Source organism: Diplodia corticola, assembly GCF_001883845.1.
Source record: "Diplodia corticola strain CBS 112549 chromosome Unknown scaffold75, whole genome shotgun sequence".
Lineage (NCBI taxonomy): Eukaryota > Fungi > Ascomycota > Dothideomycetes > Botryosphaeriales > Botryosphaeriaceae > Diplodia > Diplodia corticola.
In genome coordinates, this window is record NW_017971554.1 from 10,991 (window position 1) to 31,990 (window position 21,000).

General features: G+C 58.1%; 7 protein-coding genes across 7 annotated transcripts; 3 read left to right on the forward strand and 4 right to left on the reverse strand.

The window, feature by feature from the left end:
• Nucleotides 1-884: 884 nt before the first annotated feature.
• Nucleotides 885-2,797, reverse strand: BKCO1_750005 (monooxygenase protein; the record flags this gene model as incomplete). Its single annotated transcript, XM_020278966.1, has 5 exons — nucleotides 885-1,371; nucleotides 1,444-2,081; nucleotides 2,146-2,223; nucleotides 2,286-2,586; nucleotides 2,646-2,797. The coding sequence occupies 5 exons, from the start codon at nucleotides 2,795-2,797 to the stop codon at nucleotides 885-887; spliced, it is 1,656 nt and encodes a 551-aa protein (XP_020125950.1).
• Nucleotides 2,798-3,719: 922 nt separating this feature from the next.
• BKCO1_750006 (fungal specific transcription) lies at nucleotides 3,720-6,451 on the reverse strand (the record flags this gene model as incomplete). The annotated part of the gene is made up of 8 exons (XM_020278967.1): nucleotides 3,720-4,227; nucleotides 4,282-4,440; nucleotides 4,494-4,700; nucleotides 4,762-4,894; nucleotides 4,959-5,158; nucleotides 5,215-6,180; nucleotides 6,232-6,311; nucleotides 6,371-6,451. 8 exons carry the CDS (start codon nucleotides 6,449-6,451, stop codon nucleotides 3,720-3,722), a joined length of 2,334 nt encoding a protein of 777 aa, XP_020125948.1.
• Nucleotides 6,452-6,804: 353 nt separating this feature from the next.
• BKCO1_750007 (succinate-semialdehyde mitochondrial) lies at nucleotides 6,805-8,510 on the forward strand (the record flags this gene model as incomplete). The annotated part of the gene is made up of 5 exons (XM_020278968.1): nucleotides 6,805-6,840; nucleotides 6,896-6,977; nucleotides 7,030-7,206; nucleotides 7,262-7,457; nucleotides 7,514-8,510. The coding sequence occupies 5 exons, from the start codon at nucleotides 6,805-6,807 to the stop codon at nucleotides 8,508-8,510; spliced, it is 1,488 nt and encodes a 495-aa protein (XP_020125920.1).
• A 762-nt stretch (nucleotides 8,511-9,272) lies between these two features.
• BKCO1_750008 (sorbose reductase sou1) lies at nucleotides 9,273-10,285 on the reverse strand (the record flags this gene model as incomplete). Its single annotated transcript, XM_020278969.1, has 4 exons — nucleotides 9,273-9,477; nucleotides 9,527-9,850; nucleotides 9,913-9,990; nucleotides 10,044-10,285. 4 exons carry the CDS (start codon nucleotides 10,283-10,285, stop codon nucleotides 9,273-9,275), a joined length of 849 nt encoding a protein of 282 aa, XP_020125945.1.
• Nucleotides 10,286-10,669: 384 nt separating this feature from the next.
• Nucleotides 10,670-13,011, forward strand: BKCO1_750009 (dihydroxyacetone synthase; the record flags this gene model as incomplete). The annotated part of the gene is made up of 5 exons (XM_020278970.1): nucleotides 10,670-10,931; nucleotides 10,986-11,303; nucleotides 11,358-12,187; nucleotides 12,245-12,317; nucleotides 12,374-13,011. 5 exons carry the CDS (start codon nucleotides 10,670-10,672, stop codon nucleotides 13,009-13,011), a joined length of 2,121 nt encoding a protein of 706 aa, XP_020125946.1.
• An 885-nt stretch (nucleotides 13,012-13,896) lies between these two features.
• Nucleotides 13,897-14,791, reverse strand: BKCO1_7500010 (uncharacterized protein; the record flags this gene model as incomplete). The annotated part of the gene is made up of 2 exons (XM_020278923.1): nucleotides 13,897-14,164; nucleotides 14,265-14,791. 2 exons carry the CDS (start codon nucleotides 14,789-14,791, stop codon nucleotides 13,897-13,899), a joined length of 795 nt encoding a protein of 264 aa, XP_020125931.1.
• Nucleotides 14,792-16,711: 1,920 nt separating this feature from the next.
• BKCO1_7500011 (uncharacterized protein) lies at nucleotides 16,712-17,572 on the forward strand (the record flags this gene model as incomplete). The annotated part of the gene is made up of 3 exons (XM_020278924.1): nucleotides 16,712-16,832; nucleotides 16,905-17,146; nucleotides 17,210-17,572. The coding sequence occupies 3 exons, from the start codon at nucleotides 16,712-16,714 to the stop codon at nucleotides 17,570-17,572; spliced, it is 726 nt and encodes a 241-aa protein (XP_020125932.1).
• Between the last annotated feature and the right edge of the window lie 3,428 nt (nucleotides 17,573-21,000).

Genomic DNA, 21,000 nt, shown 5'->3' on the forward strand with positions numbered 1-21,000 from the left:
ATATATATTAGCCCCATTCTTCTCGCCTGACCAGTCTGCACCATCCTCGGCAGCTCCCGATACAACGGCAGCGACCCCTCCATCCCCCACTTGAGCACATTCTCCGCCCTCACCGCCGTATGCACCGAGTCCGTGCCCCACAGATACCTCCCACCTGGCCACATCCCCTCCACATCCCCAGCCCCGGCTCATCCACCTCCCCCGATTCAAGCCACCCCCACCTGCACGCCTCCTGCACGACCTTCCCCAACATACCCCAACACTGCTGCCCCCGCTCCGCGAGATAACACCCCCGCACCCCCCCACGTCGACGTTCCCCGCCTCCTCGCCAAGCCTCAGGGGTACACTACTCACCTCCCACACATGCACGTTGCACCACCGGTTCCACCCCGCGCCCACCCAAAATGCATTCCCGTGGCGCAGCGTGCATCGAATCATCACTGGAGCTTGGACAGAGTGGCGGTTGGGTGTCCACGACCGGTGCCGGAGATCATCGGCGGGCATATGACGGCGGGGGTGATCAGGTCTGTGGCATTGTCGAGGACGATTACGACGATACAAAGCAAAAGAAAGCATCAAGAATACTCGGTTCACATGGTCAACACGCGGCACATCGTGATGAACCGCTTATTGTTGTCGTAGACTCTCAAAACTCTAACCGAAGAAGTGGAGGGGAAGGTTTTGATTACTCAAAATACTGTGATTCCGTAGGCTCGATGAATTTTGATCTAAAACCCGACTGCAATCTCAGGCTCTTAGCAGACCCGCTCCCGACCCAAACAAACGTATGAAAAACTCGTAACGATGCAACACTTTGGTGCAACAACCCCATGATCTATCAAACTCAACACAGACTCTCTATCTCCACCACGACCCCACCCCCTCTACGACGACGAAACCAGCTTCCCCAAGCTCCCCACCAGTCCACCCGCGCCCTTGACCCTCCCATCCGCCACCGCCGCCGCGCCCAGCGCCACAACAAGCGCGCTCACAACAGCACTGAGATTCCGCCTGCCCGCCCACCTCCGCAAGCTCCAGACGCGCCACCAAGCGGAGCCGCCCTCCATCTCGAACGCCTTCCAGTCGGGCCACAGGGTGGCGAACCAGTACTCGAGGGCGAGGCCGGGCCAGCTGGCGACGTTGCGGCCGAACTCGCTGCGGTACCAGTTGGAGCAGTTGCCGCTGAAGACGCTGCCGCGCAGCCGCAGCTGCAGCGCGTTGGTTGTGCGCGTCTCGACGCACTCCTTGACCGCGATGGCGCGCGCGCGGTTCTCGAGCAGCGGCGCGAAGAGCGCGCGCGCGGCGTAGCCGACTTGGGTTTCGCAGGCGTAGAGGGCCGAGTTGTTGGCGGGGAAGGTGTTGGGGCCGAAGCTGTGGGAGGGAGGTGAGTTAGCGGGGAGGTTTCTTTTTGGGGAAGGGGAGAAGGGAGCGGGGCGGGCTTACAGGATGGCGAGGTTGGGGAAGTTGTGGACAAAGGTGCCCAGGTAGGCCTGGGGCCCGCGGGTCTCGCGCCACTGCTGCTCGAGGGTGGAGCCGTTGGCGCCGGTGATGTCCATGGGGGTGAGGAACTGCGAGACCTTGAAGCCGGTGGCGAGGACGATGATGTCGTACTCGTCGACCCGGCCGGACGAGCTGACGATGCCCGTCTCGGTGATGCGCTGCAGGCCCTCGGGGATCAGCTCGACGTTGTCGCGGTGCAGGCACTCGAGGTAGTCGGGGTTGGCGATCTTGCGCTTGCAGCCCAGCTCGAAGTCGGGCACCAGCGTGTCGTGGTACTTTTGCGGCGCGGTGGAGAAGATGTACTGGCGGGCCTGCTCCTCTTCCTTGAGACGCTGGGCGACGCCTGCGTCGGTACCGCGGTACGAGTACGACTGCTTGTCGATGTTCCAGAAGATGCTCATGCGCCGCAGCTTCATCAGGCCGGGCACGTAGCGGAACAGGAACTTCTCCGTGGCGCTGAAGACGTGGTTCGGCCGCTCGTGGTACCATTGAGGGCTGCGGGCGTACTGCTTGACCGAGGCGGCGTGCTTGGCGAGCGAAGGGATGACTTGGACGGCGCTGCAGCCGCTGCCAATGACGGCCTGGGGGGTTGCGGTCAGCTCGGGCTCTCTGTGTGGGAGGCAACGGACGAGGGGGTGGACTTACGACTCTCTTTCCGGCGTAGTCAACATCGTGGCGCCAGCGTGCGGTGTGGAACATGGCGCCCTGGAAGTCCTCCATGCCCTCGAAACGGACCTGGAAACGCATTCATGTCAGCAAAAGGTCGACGGGCGGCGCGTGTTGACGGCGATGCTTACGTCGCGGGGGTGGGAGATGCCTCCCACTGCAGAGACAAAGACGTTTGCGGTCCGGGAGAACTCGATGCCGGTGCCGAGGTCTCTGAGGTTGACGTGCCATAGGGAAGCCTCCGAGTCCCAGCGGGCGCCGAGGCATTCGACCGACGGGTTGATGTGGGAGCGCAGCTCGAACTTGTCCACCGTGTCCTCCATGTACTGCAGGATCTCTGGTTGCTCGGCGAGCTCCTTTGACCAGTTGGGGTTCAGGTTGAAGCTGAACGAGTAAAGGTGGGAGTGGACATCGCAGCCGCTGGGGTAAAGTCGTCAGCAACAAGACGGAGCGGAGCATGCAGCAGCATTGGGGCTTACCATCCGGGGTATGTGTTTGTCCTCCAGGTGCCTCCAACACCATCCAACTTCTCGTAGATGGTGAAGTCCTCGAAGCCCATCTCATGCTTCAGCTTGTGGGCCATGGCAATGCCCGAAGGGCCTGCGCCGATGATGATGGCGTTGATTCCCATTGTTGCGGCGTGGGAGAGTTGGGGGTATCGAGTGCAGAGTTGGGTTGCTCGGCGGCTCTGTCTAAAAGAAATGGGCTGGCGAGGCCATGGCTTTGCAAGAGACGTCACCGGAATTAACTACTGCATAGAGCGGTCCGGTTGGCGTGATGTCGGAATTTGCGGGTTCGCCGCCGTGCCCCATGGGGTTGACATCACGTGCCGGATTCCAGTGTCCGAACGCACGGAAATGCCGACCGAGTGCGGGGTAGAGGCTGGCAGAGGCTGGCAGTTGCATCGCTATTCCGACGCCGGCAACGACGGTGATAATCCGCCGCTGTCCCCCTGCACTGCCGGCCGCCTGGCGCGGGTTCCTTGGTTTCCTTGGCTACACAAGTTCATTTTTCCGCTACGCAAATTACATACACGAATTCCGTCTGCGTCACGCCACGGAAAGCACCACGCCTGCCACGCCTGCCACGCCTGCCCTGTTTTTCGCCTTATAAATACCCCACATGCATCCCGCACGCACCCCACACGCCCCCCGCCATCTGAACAATTCCCCACTCCCAGCCCGCTGTCCTCGTCCAGCAACGTCCACATCGCCACCAAAGCCATCACTGCATTCCCACGCCCACGTCCGCAACGGAAACAGGGCGGCGGGGTGCGTGATGGAAGAGACAGAGTCCCGTTCGCGGTTCCAATTCCAATGCAGCCTGCTATCCGCAGCGCACGGCGCGTGGTGTTGCGCGAGATCCGACCTCCCCTCGTGCTGGCCATGGCCGAGGCACGACTACCACTTCCACAAACCCCGATCGTGCAATCCTTACGCCGGCGGGTTGGTTGAAAAAGGCGTGGTCGAGCACTCAAGGGCCAGCCGGGCAAACAAACAAACCCTCCATCCCCGGCTCCGTGCCACACGCCAGGCAGCCAGGTGGCAGGCAGGTCACATGGAGACGCCCGTCTCGACGCCATGCGAAGCACTGCGGCGCTTGGCGCGCTCGTCGCTGGCAAACGACTGAGCGCGGCGCTTGGAGCCGGCGGCGGACGAGGCGGCGACGAGGCGGGCCTGCCAGGTGCGCTTGACGTGCAGCAGCACGTCGAGGGTGCGGGTGGCGTTGTCGAAGGTGTTGCCCAGCTCGGCGAGGGCGCGGCAGCACGTGTCGAGGCGGGCGGCGATGAGCTGGTGGCTCTGCACGTCGCCGCCCTCGGACACGGTCGCGTACACGAGCACCAGCGCCGCGCTGAACGTCATCTGCACCGCCTGGATGTTGATCAGCCCCAGCGAGAACCGCTCCTCGTACCACGACAGCAGCGTCGCGATCCGCGACGCCGACCGCACGCACATCTGCCGCGCGTGCTGCGGCCCGGATCCCACCAGCGGGTGCGGCTGGATGTAGCGCTTGGCCACGAACGGCCGGTGCAGCAGGATGACGAGGTACTCGTAGAACATGCTGTGTCTGCGTGTTAGCGCTGTGGTCGGCGGCTGGGCGCTGGGGGGAACCTACTGTAGTATGAGGACGTGAGGCACGCAGTTGGCAGGCATCGCGCCGTCGAGGTCGAGGTCGAGCTCCCTCGGTAGGTTGCGTCTCCAGGCGAGCAGGCGGTCCCATGTCTTTTGTGCCAGTTTTTGCAACTCCACTTTGGAGGCGTCGGCTTGGAAGTACCTGCATCGGTCAGTGAGTCTGTCTTTGAGCCTCAAGTGCAGTGCCCGACTCACAAGGCGCCTTCGAGAGCAGACATGATCCTGGGGAGTTGGATGTACTGCTCCACCAGAATCTCTTGGTGATCCAGCACCCCGTGCTCCAGCCCTGACGCGGATGGCGTCCAGTATGTCTCCCGATGCTCCGAGAACGCGATTGGCGTTTCCATAGTGACCGTCGCCGAGATGTCGTGCAGCGGTCTTCCAAGATAGAGGCCCCACATGCTACCGCACCCGTCAGTTGACTTCTCTCAGCCCACCTACGTCGGGGGGAAGGGGCTCTTACCGGTCCGTCGCGAAGGCACCCCAAAATGCCACGCTTCGACCCCTTGCCTCTTCGATCGACATGGTCCCGGCCTCGACATAGGGCTTCGCGCTGGTGTGCAGCCCAAAATCAATGGCGAGCCGGACGGCCATCCCTAAAGTCACAACCCGGCGTCAGTCATGGCAGTTCCGTCTTTGAAGTGCATGCTCGGATCATACCGCCAAATAGCCATCCTTGCGTGTCTCGCGTGCACGCCGCCTCATGGCTGCTGAGGATGGCAAGCGCCTGCACCGTGGCGATGCGCGGGGACTCGAGTTCAATGTCGAGCAACGTCGTGGCTCGACTCGCGAAGAACTCGGCCAGGGGGGTGGGTAAGCCGGGGTGCTTGCGCGTCTCGAAAATGGCGCCGACAGCACACCTGCACACGTGTCAGTCTTGCCGCTGGATCGGGGGTGGGGGCTTGGAAGTTTGTACATGGCATTGAGGAGGAACGGGGAATAGAACGAGGTCGAGCGATCCCCGTCTTCGAACCTCTTGCGGGCGGCTCTGAAGATGTCTCGGTCAACCAGGTACAGGCTGGGATTGTGCCAGGTGAAGAAGAGGTGCAGGAGATGATCCTCGAGATCGCTGCTGATGCATTGATCGACACCGGCGGCTTCCAAGCGGGCGTGCGCCTGCCGACCCTTCTCGCGGCGTCTGGCATACAGCGCGGCCACCGTCTTGCTCCGGGCCAGGTTGAGGTTGGAGGTGGCGCCGTAGAAATGGCGCTCCCCGTTGTCGCCGGTCAGGAGGGAGCCCAGGCGGGCCGAGAGCTGGTTGGTGACGGCCGAGTGGTCTTCGTCGTCGGTCGAGTCATCGTCATTGAGCAGGGTAGGGGGAGAGGGATCGTCGGCAGAGCTGGAGGCGAACTCGGCCCGCATTGCGGGATCATCGCCTCGCGGCGCCCACAGGTCGAGCTCGTCGACGTTGACGGCGGCGTCCATCTGCGGAGCCATGGTGTGGTTCCACACCCAGTCGACATCGAAGCAGTGGTTGAAGGGCAGGGCTGTCCCCGCAAAATCCAAGTCGGCGGGTATGCCCATGGGCGGGACCTCACACGGATGCTCGGGTGGGTCGAGCATGGCGTGCAGGGAAGGCGTCGGCATGCTCAGGATGTCAATCGGGGGGCTGTTTGACGGCTGGATGGCCGGAGCATTCAGGGTGGGTCCCAGATCCGGCAGAATACGGGGCTGCTTGTTCAGGGCGGCCTCGGAATAAGCCGGCTGTGCGGGGCTCAGCTGGGGCGCTGGATCCGGGGCGTACAGGCTGGAGAGCTGGCTCATGGTCGCCTCGTGGTCTTGGTTCGGGGCGGGCGGGACGGCGAGGCCCTGGGAGCGGATATAGGACTCGAGCTGCGACACGCGCTGCGAGTAGGCCTCGACGGCCTTGCGAAGCGATAGCCTGGCCCAATCAGCCGTCTTGCGCGTCGAGACACGGCGCAGTCACGCTTACTTTCTCCTGTCAACGCCGGCATAGCTGCAGCCGCGGCCCTTTGCGGCGCACTGGCGACATTCCGGAGTGGTCCCGTCACACTGCAAGGGAGAAGGCATGAGATGCGGTCACCAATCAGCACGTGCGGAGGAGGCGGTACCTTGATCTTGTCCTCTCTGCAGGGCCAGCAGGCGGTGGTGATGTGTCGTCGGCTCCGGGCGGGCCGAATCTTGCCGTCCATGGTCGCAAGGGCAAGGAGAATTACCTACAGCCGCAAAGATGCGTCGCGTACGTAGTTGGCACGAGATGCTGTGCGGAGGTGGGATGTTTGTCGCAAATTCCAGGCCAATGCGGGGAAACGCTTTCCCCGCAATTTACGAAAATAGGGTTCCCTCGGCACTCCCCACACAAAACCGGCCAATCACGAGCCCGGCTCGGTATATAGACTCCGACACCGGCACTGCTACTTGCATGGCGATGCATCACAGCATCGGCTTAAAGCAAAGAGATTCCATGAGAAGAGCCGCCAGGAATCAATTCTGAGAAGAGCCGTCTCCTTGTTCTTGAAGATCGACCAGAAATCAATCAGTCATCATGGGTTCCATCGCATCAGCCAACCCCCTGGACGCGGTATGCTTGCTCCCCGCCGTCCTGGACAACAACCATTCTCTGACGTCTGCTCCAGATCACCGATCCTTCCCTTTTCATCTCCGACGCGTTTGTGGGCGGCAAATGGTTCAAGTCGGACAAGACTTTTGACGTCACAGGTAATATGTCACGTGCCCTGTCTCAGCCCGGCCCCCACTCACACGGCAACAGCACCCGCAACCGGCAAGGTCTTCAGCAAGGTCGCCGACCTGACAAGAGAGCAAATCGTCCAGGCCATCGACCACTCGGCCGAGTACCAAGACCAGTACTTCCAGTCCACCACCGCAACACAGAGATCAAACCTCCTGCGAGCATGGCACGACCTCGTCCTGAAAAACATCCGAGACCGTGCGTCCCCCGCTGCCCCCAGCCCTCCCCAGTCCATGTCTCACCCGCATCCCAGTGACCATCATCCTGTGCCACGAAAACGGCAAGACGTACGCTGAAGCCGAGGGCGAGATCAAATACGCCGCCAGCTTCATCGCCTGGTTCGCCGAGGAAGCCAAGCGGTCCTACGGCGACACCATCCCGTCCTCGCACCCCAACAGCACCGTCCTCACCTTCAAGCAACCCGTCGGCGTCTGCGCCATCATCACCCCGTAAGCCCCCCCTACTCCCCGTATCCACCGCAACGCTGACCCTCTCACCCCCACAGATGGAACTTCCCCGCCGCCATGATCACCCGCAAGATCGCGCCCGCCCTCGCCGCCGGCTGCACCGTCGTCATCAAGCCCCCGAGCGAGACGCCGCACACGGCCCTCGCCCTCACCCAGCTCGCCATCGCCGCAGGCATCCCACCAGCCTGCATCCAAGTGGTGCCGACGCGCGACCGCTCCGCCGCGACGGAGCTGGCGACGAACCCGCGCATCGCGAAGCTCAGCTTCACGGGGTCGACGGGCGTGGGCCGCATGCTGGCCGAGAGCGCGGGGCGCACGCTGAAGAAGCTGTCGCTGGAGCTGGGCGGCAACGCGCCGTTCGTCGTGTTTGGCGACGCCGACGTCGACCGCGCGGCCGAGCAGGTCGTGGGCTGCAAGTTCCGGTGCGCGGGCCAGACGTGCGTGTGTGCGAACCGCCTGCTCGTGCAGCGCAGCGTGTCGAAGGCGTTTACCGCGAAGCTCGTCGAGAAGGTCCGCGAGACGCTTCGCATGGGCAGCCCCTTCGACTCGGCTACCACCCAGGGCCCGCTCATCAACGCTGCTGCTGTGGCTAAGACGCACGAGCTCGTGCGCGATGCGGTGGCTAAGGGCGCGGTCGTCGAGCTTGGCGGCAAGCCTCGTGAGGGCGACGGCTACTACTTCGAGCCCACTGTGCTGACTGGCATGACGTCTGACATGGCCATTGCTAAGGAGGAGATCTTTGGTCCCGTCGCCGCCATCTTCGAGTTCGAGGACGAGGACGAGGCGGTGCGTATGGCTAACGACACCGAGTTCGGCCTGGCTGGGTACTTCTTCAGCCGCGACGTGAGCAGGGTGATGCGTGTGGCGCAGCGGTTGCAGTATGGCATGGTCGGTGTGAACACGGGCGTCATCAGTGCTGCGGAATCGCCGTTTGGCGGCATCAAGCAGAGTGGCTATGGACGCGAGGGAAGCAAGTACGGCATGGATGAGTACCAGATCCTCAAGTCGGTGACGATTGGCGGTATTGATAAGTGAAGAGGCTGGCATTATAGAGCTCTGTAGTAGATAGATGAATCCCCATATCGTAAATTTTCAGTAAATCAATCCGTTCTCACTCGTTTTGAATGAAAAGCCTGGTGATGCGATGTACACATTTACATGTACTTGGAAGTGTAGCTTGGGATAACGTGTTCCACCGGGTTATGAGACACACCAATGAGGGCGCGAGGTTGATTCAGGGCCGAAGAAAATCCACGAGTTGGATGCAGCATGTGGTTGGCTACCTGATAACCCGGTGCGTCGCATAACCCGATGGAACACGTTATTCATATGTGGTACACGCCATCGCATAACAGACAAAGCAGGCGACAATCAGGGCGGTAGAATCATCGCCTCTATCAGCTCCCAAAACTTGACATACCCTTCCCTCTGTATTAATGTCCTCTTCAAACCCCCCACCTCTCTCGACCGTGAGTCCCTCTCGAATTCCAAATCAACCAACACAAAACACGTACGGCCCCCCGATATTCCTTCACAAATACTCTTACATCGATGGCTACCTTCTGCAAAGACAGAAAGAGTCTGTATACACGACAACAGGAAGGACTAAGCATCGTGTCATGGTGTTGACAGGCAAAGGGAATTGCACGAGCTGAACGCGATTTATTTCTGTTTCACAAATAGCCGACTCGGCAAGCAAAAGAAATGTGGCATAATCATAGTCTATTTTCGAGCTAATCAATGGCTAATCAAAAAGCTATACATGGTGGCAAAGCGAAGCTGTGAACAGGTGGCACACTAAGTTCTACCGGCATGGATGCCTCCAGTGATGAACATGTCCGAGGCAGTCTGGTAGGAACTGGCATCGCTAAGCAGGAAAACCGCGGAGCCCTTCAGGTCCAGGCGGTCTCCCATTCTCCTCATGGGCGGCTCTGTCACGAAGACCTTGAACAGATCGGGGTTGGATTCCGCAATGGAAAAGGCCATGTCGGTGCCGATGTATCTGCTGTTGTTAGCCGGAGGTGCTTTCGAGGAGGTGGTGGTTGACGTACCCAGGAGAAATGGAGTTGACCCGGATTCCCCGTTCTGCGAGCTCGCAGCCGATTGCCGTGGCAAGAGAAACGACGGCTCCCTTGCTGGAACAGTAGTCACTTGTGCATTGGCCCTTGCTTACTCTGTGTGCCGCGACGGACGCAATCAACACCATGGAGCCGCCCCTGGGCTCGGCCTTGCCCTCGTCCTGCTTCACAATCTGTCTTGCCGTGAGCTGTGCGGCATAGTACGTTCCCAGGGTGTTGATGTTGAAGCAGCGGGCCACGCTCTGGGGATCCCTGTCCAGGAAGGGTTCGTCGGGGCAAATGCCGGCAGCCGTGATCCTACACACCAGGTCAGCCTCATCGAAACCGGGGGTATACAGGGCCAGGGCTCGGATGCTTACAGGCCATCAATGTGACCAAAGTCCTTGACGACTTCGGCAAAGGTCTTCTCCAGAGTGGGGTAGTCGGTGACGTCGGTGCTGCGTTAGGGTCAATACGCAAGCCGTGCGACGAGCCAATGGGGAATCCGTACTTGTACAGCTTGACCTTGACGCCGTAGTCGCTCACAAGCTTGTTGAAGTGCTCGTGCGGAGAGGCGAGGCGGTCAAGGATGGCGACGTCGCTGCCAGCCTCGGCGCAGGCGAAACCCAAAGCCAGGCCGATTCCGCGGGCTCCGCCGGTGATGACGGTGACCCGTCCCTTGAGCGAGAACAGATCTTGCACCGTCCTCGACAGGTAGAGGTCATTGGCGCGTTCGGCGGCTTTGCTTCCCATTTTGACGGTGATGACGAGGTGGCGACTGGTGATGGGAGGCGGGAACAATAATGAATTTGAGTTGGGATCAGGCGATGAGGGGCTCCAGGGTGCCAATGCCTGGCCCTTCTTTTTGTACGCAAACCCCGCCATTCAGGGACTGCGGGGTAGCAGCCAATCGGAATTCGCGAATAGCGCGGGGTGCGGGGCGGAATTGCTAGGCGGGCGGAGATCGACGTCATTGGCCCGGATTTTGAATTCCCGCGGCGACGCACTATTCCACCACCCACCTCCGAAGCCGGATGCCAAGCCCATCGTGATACCCCGTTAGAGAAACTGTTAAGCTCGCCGTTTGCCCTGGTCGTGTGCAAGCCATTGAGTGTTTTCCCCACCATCGCCTTCAACATGACCAAGCATGCAGGACTCGACACCGACGTCGCCGTGAACGGCAACGCATCACATCCCGAAACTTTTTCTGGCGACAACGAGAATGCTGTTCTTGCCATCCGCAACCTGGTCTTCGACATCTGCACCCAGAATGGTGGAGGCCACGGCGGTTCGGCCTTGGGCATGGCGGCCATCGGAGTCGCGCTGTGGAAGTATGTCATGCGCTACAACCCAGCCGACCCCGAGTGGTTTGACCGGGACCGCTTTGTTTTGTCCAACGGTACAGTTCTTCGCCCTTTCCGAGCGACGACTCCAATCTAATCCGAATCCACAGGCCATGCTGCCATGTTCCTCTACGTCATGAACCACCTCACCGGATACGACGTGTGGACCATGAAGGAGCTCAAGGGCTACGGAAGCGGCAAGGAGAACGGCTTCCACACCTTGTGTCATGCCCACCCGGAGGTCCAAGTCCCCGGCGTCGAGGTGACGACCGGTCCCCTTGGCCAGGGCGTTGCAAACGCTGTTGGCCTGGCAATCGCCTCGAAGAATCTTGCCGGCAACTTCAACAAGCCCGATTTCCCGCTTGTGCAGTCCAGGATATGGAGTGTGTGCGGTGATGGCTGCCTGATGGAAGGAGTTGCCCTTGAAGGTATGACATTCTCCAGAAACACTTGCAATTAAACCACTAACGTCTGTTTGACAGCCATCTCCCTCGCCGGTCACTTGCAGCTGGACAACCTCGTGCTCATCTATGACAACAACGCCGTCACGTGTGATGGGCCTCTGGGCTGGATCAACACCGAGGACATCAACGCCAAGATGAGGTCCCAGGGCTGGCACGTCATCGACGTCGAGGACGGCACCCATGACGTCGAGTCCGTCCTGGCTGCCCTTCGACTTGCCAAATCGTACACCGGAAAGCCCGTCTTCATCAACATCAGGACTGTCATCGGCGTGGGCACTTCCACGGCTGGCACCCACAAAGCTCACCACGGCGTCTTCGACAAGGAAAGCATCGCCAAGTCCAAGGCGCTTGCGGGCCTGGATCCCAACTCTACCCACGAGGTTCCAGCAAGAGCGCTCGACTTCTTCCGTGAGAGGCGGCACCATGGAATCGAGATTCAGCGGGAATGGGACGATCTCCTGACACGCTACTCGAAATTATACCCCAAGGAGGCAGCCGCCTTCATCAGACGGAGAAGTTCCAGCGTCGAGGATGGAATCCAATTGTTGTCGAAGATGGACAGCAAGGAGCTCGAGGGTAAGGCCACGCGACAGAGCAACGGTATCATCCTGGAGCGCCTGTGGGAAGCAGTGCCTTCGCTTTGCGGCGGAGGTGCCGATCTGGTCAACTCCAACATGGTCAGCTACGCCACCGACGACGTCTTCCTGCCGCAGACGGGCCACAAGGGCCGCTACATTCGCAACGGAATCAGAGAGCACGCCATGGCATCCATCGCCAACGGAATCGCCGCATACAACCCAGGAACATTCCTCCCCATCACGGCAACCTTTTTCATGTTCTACCTCTACGTAAGCGCCCCACCCACACCATCCGCGAACCACTAACCAACCACCCACCTCACGCAGGCAGCTCCAGGTGTCCGCATGGGCGCCCTCAGCAACCTCCCAGTAATCCACATCGCCACCCACGACTCATTCCGTACGTATCCCCCCGCCTCCCAGCACCTCTACCCGATCTCTCTAACCCCCCTCCAGAAGAAGGCCAAAACGGCCCCACCCACCAGCCCGTCGAGCTGGACTCCCTCTACCGCGCCATGCCCAATCTTCTCTACATCCGGCCCTGCGACGGCGAAGAGGTCCTCGGCGCCTGGACGCTAGCCCTCAGCAACACCTCGCAACCGACGCTGCTCTCGCTCGCGCGTGACCCGGTTCTGCGGAGCGTGCCCAACACGGACCGCACCAAGGTGCAGCGCGGCGCCTACGCCGTCGTCGCGCCCGACGCGTACGACGTCACGCTCGTGAGCTGCGGGTCGGCGCTGCACTACGCCGTGTCGGCGGCCGAGGCGCTCGAATCCAGCAGGGGCATCAAGGTGCGCGTCGTCAGCGCCCCGAGTCTGGATCTGTTCGAGGCGCAGGAGGAGGCGTACAAGGACGAGATCTTCCCCAAGGGCGATGCCAGGCCCATTGTGAGTGTTGAGGAATACATCGCGACGACTTGGGCGAGGTATGTGACGGCGAGTGTGAGCATGACTGGGTATGGGTACAGCGGGTCGAATCGCGGGAATTATGCGCGGTTCGGGCTGGATGCGGAGGGGATTGAGAAGAGGGTTGGGGGTTATTTGGACTGGTTGGCCGGACGGGATGCGAGGGGTTTGGGGTGGAGGCAGTTGTAGGCGGGGTGTGGAGGGCTTTCCTTTTGGTTTGATGCATGGGACGGCTTAGAGCTCGGTAGTTGTCTGTTTTTGTCTCTCCTATTACACGCGATAGATCCCAGCATGGTGAAGAGGAAAGAGCTCTTCCCGGGTATCTTTTCGTAGATTCAATTAATTGAATAGAAAATTATGCTTATAAGCTGCAGCATCTCTCATGGAAGTATGAGAGTTACAGACTGGTTTAGTGGAGAAGTCGTAAACGGTCTCTCTGATAAATGCACGCATCTTATTTACAAAAGCGCCGCGTGTCTCGTCGTATCGGTAAATGGAGGTCCTACCAATTTGGCCATGCTGCACTCTTATAGGAGAGACGAGTAACACGTTTCCACTTTTCGCATGGCTTAATTTGTTTCTATACAACGCTAGGTGAATTCCCTCGCCAGCCCGGGAAGCTAATGCACGTCGGGGTAAATTCACTCAGTAAAGCAGTGCTTGCTAGAATGGGCGGGTATGACTATCATAATAGTGACGGATGGTGTGATTGCAGCTATTGGTGTTGAGGTCTGCCCACATTTTGGGTAATCGATCTGCAGTCGGCGGACTGGAATTCCAATTCGAAGATTCGACGTCCTGTTTTACGGGGGTTAAAACAAAGAAAAATGTTGATTTCATCATTTCAAACTTTAAAAAAATTTATTACAGGTCTGTTCAAATGAACGACATCACGTTCAGCAAATCATAAAGAAAAAGATCTTCTTTCTTCTGAAACGCCTTACTATATAACGAAAAATACAATTTCCCATGTCGTACGTTATCTCCAAATGCATATTCCCGTTTACCGTTAATATTTTATTGGGAGAAGCGAAGAAAGGTTCTCAACCGACACCATACCATGCAAAATCCACCTCAGTGCTTTTCCCTTCCAGCATGTGACCCTCTTATCCCAATCATCTCATCACTATCAACCGTACTATGCCTCCCCAGGTTCCCGTCGTGCCCACCATGCCCACCCCCAATGTCATTCCCGTGACCGTTGTTGCCGTGTCGTCCGTGCGGATCCATGCTACGCTTTGATTCTGCATATCCGCCGTTGGCACTCTCCATATCGGACGCCGACTTCTTTCGGCGATGGTCGCGAACTTCGTGGAACGCGGCTGTGATGGCGTGGAGGATGCTGTGAGATGGGGCGGCGGGTCAGTCTGTGTGTCTCCGGAGCGACAGAGGGAGAAAAGCAGGGAAGAATGGAGAGGGAGGAGAGGGAGAGTGTAACGTACGTGCTGATGATAGCCAAGATGAAGGTGCCCCATGGGAGGTTGCAAGTGTCGTCCTGCTTTCCCGTCCTGCCCGTCCCCGTCGTAGATCTGTCATTATCCCCCGAAGTGTAGCAATGCCTCGGCCCCGCCGGGCCTCCGTTCGGGCGCGTCAACACGGCAACAGCAGTAAACGCCCCCACGAAGGCGAGGTCCAAGAGTACCCACAGCCAGCGCAGCCACTTGGCGCCACGCCCTTTGAGGATGCACCCCAGCAGCGTCGAGATGAGCGTGTACAGCACCGCTGCGGCGAGGATCCCTTCGACGGCGCCGAAGGAGTGGTTGATGCCGTGGCGTCGTTTGATGGCGTTGGTGAGGCGGTAGACTTTGTAGACGCGGGAGGAGAAGATGCCGAGTGAGATTACGGCGGAGAGGAATTGGAGGAGGCGGGTGAAGCGGAGGAACCAGCGATAGAAGGCACCGTGTTTGAACCTTTCGGGAAGACACCGAGTGAGGAGGCCAGTTTGGTTGTGGGTGTTGGACTGTGTCATGGTGGGGGTTGCAAATTGGACGAAGGTGAGAGTCCCCTTAGCCTTCCGGGTCCGGTCGGGCTGTCTTTTCAAGTGGCCATTTTTTGTCCATTTCAATGACCGCGGATGATGGTGTTTCCGAAACCGGTTTCAAATTTGATTATGACGAGTGCATGCTTGTATGGTAGAGGGGACGCTCAATAACCGGATTGAAGACTAGCGTAGAGCGGCGAAGGTGAAGTCTCATCCAGTCCTTGGGAGTAATGTTGCCATACGGTCGGATAGCTGCCCGATAGTCTGCAGTGGCAGATGGTCTAAATCTTTTCGCCCAGGCTGAGGGTGGGGTAGCGGGGTGCGGATGGATCGCCGCTACGGGTCGATGACGGCTCGCGACGTACAACGGCTTGCACAAACTCCGCTAAGCCTGGCACCAACGCCAGCTCGAACCCTTTTATTCGTTCGCTTCACCCCTTGCAGCCTATATCCCGATGCGCGTCATCCGCCGCCAAGGGTCTCGCCAGGCATGCCTAAGCTTGTTTTCCGGCTTGTCTAAACAAGTTGACAAGCCGCTGACCCAAGTTTCGATGGCCGAATATGTGAGCTCAACATGGAGAAGGACGTGATAGTCAGCGTATGGCCAGTACCCAAGTTGACTGGGGCAGAAGTGAGTATGTAATGGCCGCCTTACGTCAGCCAAGGAAAAACGCTGACAAGGTGCAACAACTGGTATGAAGTCCAATACGCGAATGGCCCGACTGCATCTGTTGTTTGGGATGTAGACACTAACATCGGTGGCAATAGTTTTGGAGAGGACGGGTGGCGGCTGTACCCTCAATATCTCGCCGGTAACCAACAACACCCCGTACTGCCTCAGCCGCGAATTCAACCCCGACCGTTCCACAGGCGCGGATTTCAACAGCCGGTGATGGCAGTGGCAGTTCGGCATCTTGTCCACCCGCCATTATGACATCGCTCGTCAGAAGATCCCCACCAGCTAGTTCTTGTCTGCCAGCTGTCTTGAGTCTCATCCGGCGCCCATGAAGAATTGATTCGGAGATGATGGGACTGTGGCAGTATTGCGTCATGACCTTTGGGTGGTCAGGCTGATTCCTAACGTCACAGTTGGCCATATCATGGACTTGGGTGGGGGGTTAATTTGTTCCGAGTATATCTGAATGTGGGTAGTAATACACGTTGCGGGGTGATGGCAAACGACGGAGCTGGATCCAGAAGACCGCCCGGCTTAGAGCAGCATGGAAAAAAGGGTGTTGGAGACAAGTAGAAAAAATTGAGAGAGAGATCTTTTCAGAACAGATATTCTGGCTGCGTGCATTCGGTATCTTACAACTCATAAAGCTGTTGCCACTATTGATGTGTTGTTTTGCCAACAAATACCGCGGGCTACGCTCTGGCTTGATCAAACAACGGACTACAACACCAATCTTCGAGCATCACTTCGATTGCCTTGTCTACTCGCTCAAAGAGAAACTACTTTGTTCGTGGGACGTAGAAAAACGGCCTATCACACTCATAGTACTTCATTCACAATGACGCCTGCAGCACTGCCCATTATCAGCTAACAATTCGGGGAGAGGAAGCGTGATTCGCAAGCTGCTCTGACTATGTATGCACAACAACCGCCTCCACACTCATATGATGGCTTTCAAATACACGCCGCCACTGGAAACATACTAGCCAGACGTAATTGTGCGGTGTCCCTTTCAGAGTTAAAGCGGTGTTCAAGGCTTTGATGGTTCCAAGTCATGCCCAGCATCGACGACTTGCGCCGGAGAGATTTGAAGTGTATATAATGCGTCTTCTGTTGCTCCACTTCTCTGCATCAATCACCTCCTCCACTGAATTCTCTACCCGACAGACGATCCCCACGACCAACTTCTACAAACACCATTCAAATCAAACATACCTTACTCTTTGCTCAAAATGTCTTCACCTACACAACAGGTGTCTTCACCTACACAACAGGCGTCTTCACCTACACAACAGGCGTCTTCACCTACACAACAGGAAGCGACACCGGTCACCAGTGCGACACCGCTCACCAGTAAGCCACTGCCCGTGTCGTACATACATGGCGCCGACCCCCATTTGGAACATACTGACCTTCGAAATGCAGGGGTCCGGCTCAACTGTCAGACTCCCAATGACGGCATGCCTGAGGTCGATGCATATGACCGCGAATTCACGCACGTATCACCACGGGAATTTCTTCTCGCTCCCGGAGCGATTGTGCCCTTCGGTTCGTTGGACCCTGTAGAGATCGAGCAGGGCCTCAGGCCTGCAAAAGACAATCTTTACACCTACAATCCAATCCTCGATTCTTGTCATGCGGAACTCACGACCGGTAAATACCGCTCAGTGAGTGCCCCCCCGCCACCCCACGCTTGTATGTACAACACACACAACCATAAGCGCTAACAGCATCCTCTTTCCGCGCCGCAGAGCATCTTCTTGAGGGACCTTGGCTCCTCAACCGGTACGTATGTCAACCATATGAGACCAGGAAAAGGCAAGAACGAGTACAAGCTGCTAAAGCCCTACAAGAGCATGGAAGTCGAAAGCGGGGCTCTGATCCAGTTCGGCAGAGACCCTTACATCGTTAGGATGAACGGGCAACAGATAGTGTGCCGGCCGCCTTCATGGACGCTCATTGTTGAGCCCTACGATCCGGAATTCGATAAGAAGCTCAAAGAGTCAATGGACAAGAAGGTTCGGGAACGAGAGGAAGCGAGTCAAAGTTCCAGTGCTCTACCATCGAGCGTGGGAGGGGGCTCTACTCGTTAGGTGCTGCTGCTTCATTTCACTCTTGTGTTTTCTTTGCTTGTAGGAGGTAATGGTGGCTTCATGACTGGCGTTTGTGGCGGGGTCCATGATTGGCGTTTATGGTGGGGTCGATGGCTTACGAGGTTGATGAAGGGATGACGCTGTGGCGGAAGCATACCAGTTTGGAGTCTGATTTACATCCTAGAATGACCAAATATTACTCCACAACCATTGATTTAAAAGCTGAAGAGAGAGAAACTTTACGTGCAGATGTTGGCTTCGGCGACCTACATAGGAACCACTCGCTTAGAGCCCGCACCCACCATCAAGACCACAGAAAGCCACGGATGAGGGTACGCACCGACCGCGGTTCCTCCACCTGGGGAATTTCATCCCCGTCTCTGAGCGGAAGATCTGCTGCTGTATGCACGGACGGATATTGACGGAGGATGTCCGTGTCAGTACAGCTCAGGTCTTCATGGGGGACTGCACCACATGCACTCATGCCTCGTATCCCTGCTTGGGTAGAGTTTCCTGGATCCATCTCAGGTTTGCGTAAAGAAATCGATATCGGAGAATCGTAGCCAATGCGTCGGTGGTCCGATTGTGGTGTACGGCATGCGGTGAAGTCGCTGATTCGGGGTGGGGGTCTTTGTCGACTATGAGAGATTGGAATATCAAAGCCTTGATCTTGCACAATAGCAGTGTTGTGAGTCCGAGCGTTGCCAACACTGGCAGTGTTCCAAGCATTTCCTCCACCACTACGTGTGACTGGGAATTTTCTCGACATTTCTACGCATCATCTGCTCGTGCAGCAGTCCATCCCGCTCTCTCTCTCTCTCTCTCTCTCTTTTTATGGCGTCTACGAAGCAGCTCGTGGATTTCCTCAGTACACCACTACTATCAAATAAAAGTTCCCCACACGCGCCACAGATTCAGGCTGGTCACCCACCCAGCCGCAAATTCGTCGCGGCGAGGCTGCGGCTGCTGCTGTTGACGATGTCACCCACCAGAGCGCAAGACAGGCGAACCGACACTGATGCTACCGCTTTCACGCGGTGGCGGCCATGCGGTGCGCCGGCTCGTAGTTACCCGCCCAAGCGCAAGCCTCGACGCGGCTGAAGACATTACCGTCACCACGCCGACCAATACAACCTCTTCCACGTGTCTGTCCTTCACGACCGACCACGCCGCCGCTCGTCCCCCATGCCGTCAGCGCTATGCGCCCTCCTCGTCAATCCCGCGAGCGAAGCACTGGCAATTGTTGGCTCCGCCGCACTACACACAAACACACGGCCCAACGCCATCCCGACGACCAGCTTCTCTCCTGCCGCCGTCTGCCAGCAAACTTCCTCCTCCCGGCAGAGACCACAGCACCGGAATCATACCATGGAACAATCGATGAGGGAGCGGGTCCATCGCCCCAAGATTGAGGGTGCCCGTAGCGTAGCCATGTCCCTGGTGAGCTCGAGATGGTAGACCGCAGCGCTGCGTGGACAAATACGACCCCGCTCTGAGCCAGCGTTGGCACTGCGTGTTGTTCATCCAGCTGCGTCTCGATGCTCGTGACCTGTGGTGTGGAGCACCTGACCTTCGCTACGGTGGATATGTGAAATCACCGCTCGACTTCCTTTGTCCTTCCACCGCACTCGGATACCCCGTCTCTTCGTGGTTTTCTCGCCTGGACGTGTAAAATGCGTATGTCTCCTGGTCTTCCATCTCATCGTCTTTTTCTGATGCCATCATTGGCATCCGCTGCCCTCCTACCGCGCTAAGTAGAATCCACCTCGAGCCAAGGAAAACTAAACGCCGCCGCCTGCTGCGTGGATTCGTCTCAATCGATCGTGGACTTCGCGGACAAGAGCGGCGCTTGGGGTTGTCATTCTGCCGTCGATAGACTGGAGAGGTGGTGGCCTCTGTGAGCGGGGTGTCGTCGGGATACATGGAGGAGGAGTTGCTGGTGGGCGGCGAAGGGGCGTGGTGGGTAAGCAGCTGGGAGGTTAACAGGGTCTATGGAGGGACTGGAGGAAGGGGGCAGTGTGGTAGGGTAGAGAGTGGTAGTGAGAGGATCGAGAAGTTTGGAGGAGTGAATGGAGAGAATGTGAAGATACGTGGGGTGGTGGGGCCTCGGATTCCAGAACTGAGGTGCCTGGGTAGAAGGATCAGCTCCTCATTCAGCGGAGCCGTCGATGCTGTGGAGTGTGGACCATTGCATTTCTCGGTGAGAAAGCCGACCCAGCGGTTCCGGGTGACAATCTTATAATCTGTAAGAGTAGTAGCGTCGTGCGTGCCGCTCACAGGTCCATGCATGGTTAACAGCAGCGCATCGTCCTCAGTCATGTTGTGGGCTGCGATGAGGCCGGGCTGCGGATCTATCGGGGTAAGACATTGTAGAGGTGAGATGTTGTCTGGGTGAGATGATGCCGGGGTAAGATGGCGTCGGGGTGTGGAAAGAATCCAATTCGGCATCAGCGATGACGGATGTGGTGGGTGCGAAGATGGAAGGCACGCTGGTCTCGGAAGGAACCAGGGAGTGCGCCTGCCGGATTTGGATTCACTTCGCGCAACGACGCGCACAAGACGGGGTTCGAATGTTCTAGTAAGCAAAAGCCCGCCGGCTGAAGAGCTTCCTCAGTGACGTCATTACAGATGAATGTGGCAGCTGCCACTGGCTGTGTTGCCTCCTACCGCATCACTTAAATAGAGCCGCGCCCTCCTCTTTTTGTTTTCTTTCTCATACTCTTCCTTCCCAACCGCATTCAAAGTAAACTTGCTACCTCCTCTTGCCCGCCCCCCAGCATCCTCGTCACTCGCCTCTGCCGCCGGCCTGATCTTTTCGTCTTCGTTCTCACTGACGGGCGTAGATACTTCATGCTCGTTGTCACTCTACCTTGTCCCTTCATTTCCTCGACCCCATCGAAACATTGTACCCTCACTCTCAGGCCTTTGGTCAACCGAGTCGCTGCTACTACGCAACTGGGCGGAGAGCAGGCCGGGGGAGGCTCACATTTGTGTGGCACGTTCGAGCCCAGCCAACCTCCATCTGTGGTGTGTGGGCGTGAGTCGGACTGGAAGACCCATCTGGAAACTACCCGGCCGTCCTGTCCACGACTTGACCGCTGCGCAACTCCGATGGACCATCTGCACCTCCGAGGGCGAGATGGTGGCGATTTGGCTGCACACCGCTTGGTCGGGAGAGTGAGGGGACATCCTATCGAGTCAGGGCTGCTCTACAAAGCCTGGGTGGGTGGGCATCCTGCTTCGGCAGGGGTCACCATCGAGTCGAGTAAGTGAGCCCCCCATTTTTTCGCCTTTTGGTTAACCCTGAGTCGGAGCTGCTCAATGGAACCAAAGCTCGGGTGGGTGGGGATCCCGCTTCGGCGGGGGACATCACCTTTGAATATAGTAATGAATTGCTTTGAACTTCGCTTGTTTCTTGTGATTTTATG